General features: G+C 33.4%; 1 protein-coding gene across 1 annotated transcript; it reads left to right on the plus strand.

Moving 5' to 3' along the window:
- Nucleotides 1–309: 309 nt before the first annotated feature.
- LOC134240047 (BPTI/Kunitz domain-containing protein-like) lies at nt 310–8,806 on the plus strand. The gene is made up of 5 exons (XM_062722161.1): nt 310–397; nt 3,014–3,065; nt 3,468–3,593; nt 3,863–4,042; nt 8,601–8,806. The coding sequence occupies exons 1-5, from the start codon at nt 359–361 to the stop codon at nt 8,618–8,620; spliced, it is 417 nt and encodes a 138-aa protein (XP_062578145.1). The 5' UTR covers nt 310–358; the 3' UTR covers nt 8,621–8,806.
- Nucleotides 8,807–9,616: the final 810 nt, after the last annotated feature.

Consider the following 9,616-nt stretch of genomic DNA (forward strand, 5'->3'; position numbering starts at 1 on the left):
GAGCTTCAGTCTCGACAGAGACTTCTGGTTTAATCCTTCACCTATTTATGCAAACTGAAATATTATGTAAGAATTTTTAAAAATATAAATGTCGCCCAAGGTTGTCTTTGTTCATTATGTATTCTTGAATCGACGAAAACACGGGACCTTAATTATGAGCAATAATTAATAATAATTCTGACAAGTCCGTGATCATTCAAAGGATTTTTTGTAAAGCATAATTTGTTAATACAAAACACAAAACGTTTTCGGAAAAACCCATCATCGTAATTGAATGACGTTTGGGAAAGGCCTGCACAGTCAGTATATAAAAGCACATATTTGCATGCTGTGACATTATATAAATCTCTTGTCCAGGATGCAGGGGGCGTTTATTCTATTGTTTACATTATCTTGTGTAAGTAGCAAAGAAAGTTTTATCTCTAAAGGATTAATACTTAATTTTAAAATCTTTAATTCATTATTGTTCTCTTTTTTGTGATTTTCATTTAAATTTTCATATGTTTACGTGAAATTCATTAGATTTAACAAAAATTTAATAAAATTTAACCTTCACAACATTCTGATTTCTCTTACAAAGAAATATCGCATATAATAAATAAACTTAAACTCCAGTTGTTAACATGGAATGTAATAAGAGAGGTAATACTGATGTTGTTTCACTGACCATTGATTTAGTTCCTACAACTAGGAATTGTATCTTGGTGAATATTTTTAAGCCTTTAGCGTATGGTATGGCCCTATCCTATTGAAATTTATAATGGTTTATAGCATAGTATGATCGTATATTGGTGAACTAATAGGCTCTAGGACAATATTGATATATCTTGGTGACCTGCATTTTAGGTATTAGTACAATTATTCTGCCTTGGGGAAATTTTGTACAGTAGAATCCTTGGTGACCATTGTAAACTTTAGTTTACCATAGTTAAGTATAGTTAACTATAGTTATAACTTTGAAAACTTTACTTTAGTTTACTTTAGTGATGATTTTGACAAACTTTATCGAAAACTTTAACATTTTGATAAACTTTGGCGAAAACTTTGACACTTAGATAAACTTTAGCGAAAACTTTGACACTTTGATTACTTTGGCCAACGCTTTGATTACTTTGGCCAATACTTTAACACTTTGATTACTTTGGCCAACACTTTGATTACTTTGGCCAACACTTTGATTACATTGGCCAACACTTTTGACACTTCGATAAACTATGGTGATCACTTTGGAACTTTAGTCAAAACTGTCAAACTTTGATTTACTATAGTGATCACTTTAAAAACTTTGATTTACTATAGTGATCACTTTGAAAACTTTGATTTACGATAGTGATCACTTTAAAAACTTTGATTTACTATAGTTACCACTTTAAAAACTTTGATTTACTATAGTGATCACTTTAAAAATGATGATTTACTATAGAGATCACTTGGAAAACTTTGATTTACGATAGTGATCACTTTGAAAACTTTGATTTACTATAGTGATCACTTAAAAACTTTGATTTACTATAGTGATCACTTTGAAAACTTTGATTTACTATAGTGATCACTTTAAAAACTTTGATTTACTATAGTGATCACTTTAAAAATGATGATTTACTATAGAGATCACTTGGAAAACTTTGATTTACTATAGTGATCACTTTAAAAACTTTGATTTACTATAGTGATCACTTTGAAAACTTTGATTTACTATAGTGATCACTTTAAAAACTTTGATTTACTATAGTGATCACTTTGAAATCTTTGATTAACTATAGTGATCACTTTAAAAATTTGATTTACTGTAGTGATCACTTTAAAAAACTTTGATTTACGATAGTGATCACTTTAAAAACTTTGATTTACTATAGTGATCACTTTGAAAACTTTGATTTACTATAGTGATCACTTAAAAAACTTTGATTTACTATAGTGATCACTTTGAAAACTTTGATTTACTATAGTGATCACTTTAAAAACTTTGATTTACTATAGTGATTACTTTAAAAATGATGATTTACTATAGTGATCACTTGGAAAACTTTGATTTACTATAGTGATCACTTTAAAAACTTTGATTTACTATAGTGATCACTTTGAAAACTTCGATTTACTATAGTGATCACTTTGAAAACTTTGATTTACTATAGTAATCACTTTAAAAACTTTGATTTACTATAGTGATCACTTTAAAAACTTTGATTTACTATAGTGATCACTTTGAAAACTTTGATTTACTATAACGATAACTTTAAAAACTTTGATTTACTATAGTGATCACTATAAAAACTTTGATTTACTATAATGATCACTTTAAAAACCTTGATTTATCTATAGTGATCACTTTAAAAACTTTGATTTACTATAGTGATCACTTTGAAAACTTCGATTTACTAAAGTGATCACTTTGAAAACTTTGATTTACTATAGTGATCACTTTAAAAACTTTGATTTATCTATAGTGATCACTTTGAAAACTTCGATTTACTATAGTGATCACTTTGAAAACTTTGATTTACTATAATGATCACTTTGAAAACTTTGATTTACTATAATGATCACTTTAAAAATTTGATTTACTGTAGTGATCACTTTGAAAACTTTGATTTACTATAGTGATCACTTTAAAAACTTTGATTTACTATAGTGATCACTTTGAAAACTTTGATTTACTATAGTGATCACTTTAAAAAATTGATTTACTGTAGTGATCACTTTGAAAACTTTGATTTACTATAGTGATCACTTTAAAAACTTTGATTTACTATAGTGATCACTTTGAAAACTTTGATTTACTATAGTGATCACTTAAAAAACTTTGATTTACTATAGTTAAGTAAAGTAATCTATAGTTCACTATAGTTTTTTTGTTAGGGTAGAACAGAAGGATCCTATCTTGTTGACCTTTTCCAGGCTTTAACACATTATGATCCTATCTTGTTGACCTTTTAAGCTTGAAGACAGTATAATTTATCCTTTTTAAAGGCTTTAAAACAGCATGATCCTATCTTTTTGACTTGTTTTACAGGCTTTAGCCCAGTATGATCGAGGTCCATATCCTCCGAAGAAGCCTGTAGGAGGTATCACTATACACATTTATCTCTCTCACTTCTCTCTAGCTCTCAAGAAGTTATAATTCTGTATAGAAATGTAATAAAAATTCTGAATGGGAAACTTCCTTTCATTTAAGGATGTTGAGATTTTAAAAGTATACAATATCATTTTGCATTGTTTACTTTGAAAAAATTAAAACAATTCCTAAAGTGTAATATGCTAAAATCTATAATTCAAACCAATTGTCTTTTGCTTTACAGAACTGTTTTAAAAATTTGTTATAAGAAGACAATCCTCAGGGAATAACTCTGCCAACGTTTTTTTTTTTCTTTAAAAAAAATCATTTTGATAGCTTGTTTCTTCAAAAACCCATGTAATCTTGAAGTAAATTCCACACCAGAAATATTTGTAACTTGCTCTCGTTTTAGTATGCATTCTAAATGATGGCAGAACGTACAAGGTAGGAGAGAATTTTCCCGCCGGTGACGGCTGTAACGGGTGCACCTGCCGCTCCGACTTAAACGTCGTGTGTACCTTAATAGATTGTGGAGGAAGTGAGTAGCATTTACTGAACGTTTGTTACATGTAGATTAATAATACCAAAAAATCAACGCGAGTTAAATATTTAAAAGTTTACATCGAATGTTCCATCCATTACACCAGGGGAAAGTATGTGATCTGTTGAAGTTTGTGTTGTTTGTGTGTTGTTTTGTTTTTTTTTTGGGGGGGGGGGGGGGGTTCAGTTTTGTTTTTTTTTGGGGGGGGGGGGGAGAAAAAAAATCACTGTATTAATGAAATTATTCAGGTATCTTTTCTGTTTTAGATCCCTCGGACGTTTGTTCTAAACCAAAGGTCGTGGGTCCTTGTAAAGCTTTAATAAGGCGTTGGTGGTACAACAAAAGAACGAACCGCTGTGAAAGATTTAACTATGGCGGGTGTCAGGGAAATCAAAATAACTTTGAATCGAAGAAGGGATGTGAAAACCGCTGCAAGAGGAGAGCATGTAAGTTTGAACTTAAACTTGAGGTACTGTGAGCAGTGAGCTCACTAAATGATGCACCCCGCCTCCCATATGGTTCTAACTGATGACAAAGTCCATGTTTTGCTGTAGCCGAGAAACCCAAAATATGTGTCAAATCAAAAAGTAAAATAGAAGATGCACAATGGCAATATGTAATAAAGATTCTGTGAAAGTTTCATCAAATTTCACTCGGTGGTATAAGAGGAGTTGCGGATAAGAGACGGGTACCCTAAAGCGTAATAGACGGACGGACGGACGTACAGACGGACGGACGGACATACCGATTACAGTATACCCTCCCACTTTTCAAGCGGGGGTATAAAAAATGAGAATGTTTCTTTGCAATGTATTTTAAAATATTAAAACCTCGGTTCCATGAATGATTTTGGCTCCCTGTGATAATTGAGTCCCGAAAGTTGGTATATTTTTTACCGGTAAATAATGCATTCAAATGATCCATATCATAACGGACGAAAATATATATATATATATATATATATATATACATGTACATGCAAGTTCCCCCTTTTTAGAGGCAGTTTACTTATTATACCCCCCGCTTGAAAAGCGGGAGGGTATATAGTAATCGTTAATTCCGTCCGTCCGTCCGTCCGTCTGTACGTCCGTCCGTCTGTCCGTCAGTCTGTTACGCTTTGGGGTACCCATCTCTTATCCGCAACTCCTCTCATACCACTGAATGAAATTTGATGAAACTTTCACAGAATCTTTATTACATATTGCCATTGTGCACCTTCTATTTTACTTTTTGATCTGACACATATTTTGGGTTTCCCGGCCACAGGAAAACATGGACTTTTTTACCAGTTATAACCATATGGGAGGCGGGGGGTATCATTTAGTGAGCTCATGCTCACAGTACCTCTAGTTTGGATAAGGTTATATAACATGCCGATTTAGTATCTGCCGTTTCGCATATCACCAATATTAGGGTGGCGGAGAACCATCTTTAAAAATGTTTGCTTGCCCTCTCCTAGCTGCAATAATGTAGCCCTCTCCGATTTTTTTTATCTGATATTTTCTGGAGAGGGCTACTATTCCACAGCGTCTCCGTAATGGTGCAAAAATATTTTTTTTTAATACGGGCGACTGCAGGCAGAATTAATTGTTTCTACATTCAACTTACTTCTAATAAGACCAGATTTTTATTTACTGTCGACATCATTTCTCGTTAAACGCGAAAACCATGTAAAATAATTCTGTATATTTACTTCTCGCTTACTCAGCAGCCATGATAGTTCACGCGTGGCGTACTGACACTTGCGCTTGAAATTTAGAATAACTCAATAAAGTAAATGTCGATGATTATAAATAATTGTGATGAATAGTAACACTAAACATCGATAAATAAAATCATTCCATGTGTCATCTTTCGTAAACAGCGATATTTAGGTTTAAAATACGGTAATTCCAAAGAAATCCGCTCCCTATAGATCCTTAATCTCATTGGCTGTCCGAAAATAAAAGCTGTCAAGGTCAGTAAACATGGCAGATAAATTTAAGTTGTGATGTTGACATACACGAAAAATACTGATATAGGGATTGTTCTGTATATATTTTAATCGATTTATGTCTTGGATAACTACATTTTGGAAGTCCAGGTAAGACATATAAATAAAATAGCCGTTTACTGACAATTTGAACCGAAATCCGTGCGGGAGCGAATCGCTCCCGCTTTGCACGATTACGGAGATCCTAAGGAGTTGTAGCCCTCTCCCAAAAAAAAGGGGGGGAGAGGGCTACATTATTGCAGCTAGCCCTCTCCCGAATCAAGATAACAATATTGGGTCGGTAGGTGTATGGGAATTTTTTTTCCAGAAAATTTCAACATACTTGTTAAGTGGGATAAGAGGAATGCAAAAGAAGTCGTCTCCTGGAATGTAAAATCAAAAAGGTTTGAGTCTCACCTTTTAAGGTCAGTCAGTCGGGAGAGGGCAATCAAACGATTTTATGAAAATGGCCTGTTGTTTCACATGCAGTATTTTTTGGTTGTTTTTATGAAGGACTTATATATACTACAAGTTGCTGTCCTTTAAAAAAGGACTGCAATACGTGGACCATATGCATGTTTTTTTTCCTAACTGAAATTCAATTAAGAAAATTTCTAGGAGTAGGGAATATTCATGTAGGTTTGTTCACTTTTTCTACAATGATCGGCCTACTTATAACTGATTGTTGCCTCAAAGCAAAATTGTGAAATTTTATCTCCTATTAGCGACCTTTAGTTTTGTCAGTTTAAAACATCGGGTTATTTTGATACGTGCAACTCATACTGGCTGGGACTTAACACCCGGTCTGGATTTATACGAAAGAAATTCGTCATGGGAAAATAGAGACCTGATGGTTCACGAGTAGCACAGCTCTAAAGTAAGCAGATATTTTTGTAGGAGCCCCCCCCCCCCCCACACACACACATTAAAAGCCGTTGCTACAGACCTTTTATCAAACGAAATATTAAATTATTTTGCGAGCCTTGATGCACAAATTAAAACTAATGCCGGTGAAAACTCGCTCTATCTTTTTAAATCTCTATTCGCTGATTGACGTTTTTCATTCAAGTTGTAAGTTACATGTATCTGTATACTGTAACTTCTTAAAATGCTTGTACCATAGAATCAATGTTTAGTTTTATAAAAGTATATATGTAAAAGAGAGAAAATCGGATCTGCCAATGAATATGTAAATGCGATATGCAGATTTAAAACGCGATTTGTCAATGAATGGCATATTTTAATTCGAATAGAGCGAATTACTTTACGGGCAAGTTACCTAAGGTGCGAACTCTCTAGCATTTTCGCGCATGCGTAGCCTGTCGTTTGCCCAGGGCATCCGGTTTAACTTCGCTTATATATTTACTGCGTGGACCTCAGGGTCCACGCAATAAACTAGAAATGACCCTTACCAAAGGTTGTTTTGTGTTAATTCTGGTTGAAATTTAAAGAAGTTGAAATAATGAAGCTATTACTAACAGAATGAGAGAATCATTTAATTTCTATAAAATACTTGATTCTTATTTCATAAAAAATTGTTTTGACAACTGCATCAATAAAATCTAGAGTTCGCTTGCACTAAGCAGCTTGATCTTCTTTGGCTGTCTTTACATTATATAATATTTTCCGCTTCCAGATTATTTTTTGAAGTAATAATGAAGTACATTTACTTTAATAGATATTTTCCTGAATTTCGAAACCTGTCCGTTACGATTCTGACTGATTTCCTACTTTCGTTTCTTTTTTAATTATCCCCCTTTGTTAAACAAACCAAATCGTCTGCATGACAACAATACAGTAATTGGGGAAGAATGAAAGAAATCAGCATACTTATGTTAAATGAATGTCTTTGAGATAACTAGTATGAACAATAGAACTGTGAAGAAATGTTTATATGATAGCAAAGCTGGGAAATGCTGTTCATTTGTTAATTCTTAGGAAACGAATGATCGAGGAAAACGACACCGCATGAATGAGGTCAGGATGGAATTCTTTAAGCCTAATCTTAAACAGTCGGTAACAGACTCTTTCAGATTTTACAGCATTAACAGATTGAAATACGTATTTATAGGTTTGGTTTGAAATTCAGATGAAAAGGAGCGCAAATGAAATCCAAAATTTCTGTGGTCTAAAACTGTCAGGATATTTGAGTAGCTTCCCCTTAAGTTTACAAACTAACCGGAGTAAAATACCCATTGAGATATAGCAAAATATAATAACTCAACAGCAACTCTTCGTATTAAAAAACTGTTAATTATTGTTGAAGGTTGTTAATGACACGACAATATTTGATACCTTGTTTTTTCGTTAGGCCTATACGTTAGCCTTTTTGAATATATCAGAAACGTTAACGTTGTTGTGATGTATTCATACGCAATTGATGCGTAAATTTCATAGTTAAGTGAAAGAAAGTTTCGTTTTATTAATTTACAATCATAATATTAAATGATAAGAAATGAATGTAATATATTATTTTTCTTTGATCGAAGTATCAAGGAAAAGATTTGAACGGAAAATATTTTCATCAATACGCAACACGCATTGATCACGTTTACCTTCCAAGTTTACCTTCCAAGTTTTTGGTCCCGTGGGAATCCGGGTTAGAATAGGTCCTCAGTATCCCCTTGCTTGTCGTAAAAGGCGACTAAATGGGGCAGTCTTCGGATGAGACCGTATAAACCGAGGCCCCGTGTCACAGCAGGTGTGGCACGATAAAGATCCCTCCCTGCTCAAAGGCCGTAAGTGCCGAGCATAGACCTAAATTTGCAGCCTTTCACCGACAATGGTGACGTCTCCATGTCAGTGAAATATTCTGGAGAGGAACGTTAAACAGTATACAATCAATCCAAGTTTTTGTTTTGATACTTCGATCAAATGAAAAAAAATATTACATTCATTTCTTAAAAGAAAGAGGAAACAGCCGTCACCGATTAATGTTCTACCTTAAAAGCTTCATGTAACTTAGCTCATTTTTTTGCTTAATTGATGAAGAGTTCTTTTATACATGTATATGTGACATTTCTATCTTTCAGATCGTCCTGGACGTAAATAAATTACTTTTGAAGCAATCTCGGACCTTGCTGCTCTTATTTGTATATCAACTTCCATCTTTGAAGACAGGTGAAATCGTTCGATTGATGAAAAATGTATATGTGCGAAAAGTGCAGAAATAAGAGTACAATATCTTATCCTCCTGTTTTTATTGTTTGTTTAAATTGAAATAAAAAGTGAAATAATAGTTTTTGTCTTGTACAGAGCTTCATACCAAATGAGAAATATGTTGTTTTGACGGACATGAAACTTGGCTGAAAGAATGTACTCACTGTGTTTCACTTGATATTCCGACCTAAAATAAACTAGAATTTTCATTTTTAATCGACCGTTCATAGAGAAATAAATGCCCTTAAAAAAATTTGTAGAGCTTAAGTGTTGTTAAAAGAAAATTGCATCAAAGGGTCTAGATGTTGATTGATTGACTGTATGTTGTTTTACGTCATAGTCGAGATTTATTTTTACTAATAATGATGTCAGCTTTATTTATGTTGGTAAATTACTGCATAAAAGTCGAGTTGTCGATTGTTAGATTATATATGTGTGTTGTTTTACCTCCCATTCGGGATTTTTTTGTACTAATAATGAAACTTCACCATATTCTGGCGAAGGGCTTCAAATTTAAATCTTTACTTAGCACTCATGGCCATTGAGCAGTAAGAAATCTTTAATGTGCCAACGCCCGCCGCGAAACGAGTCTTGGATTTTAAGTTCTCATCTGAAGGACCCGCTAAACAGCATAATTCCGAGCACTTGGTGAAGGAACATCTGCTACATATTTTTTTTTTAAATCGATTTAGATCTGTCATGGCCGAGGTTAGAACTCATGACCTTCAGATCACGGAGTGAACGCTCTATCGACTAGGCTTCCCAGACGATGGTTCTTTTATTGCAATTTTTAAAAAATATATAAATAAATCAGCACTATATTGAGAAGGAGTGTCCATAAAGTAGCAAATACGAATTGCTTACAGGTATATTTTATGTGTCAGATGTT

Source organism: Saccostrea cucullata, unplaced genomic scaffold (genome assembly GCF_032062105.1).
Source record: "Saccostrea cucullata isolate Sc308-1 unplaced genomic scaffold, CSIRO_AGI_Scuc_v1 ctg2075, whole genome shotgun sequence".
In the NCBI taxonomy this organism is placed as follows: domain Eukaryota; kingdom Metazoa; phylum Mollusca; class Bivalvia; order Ostreida; family Ostreidae; genus Saccostrea; species Saccostrea cuccullata.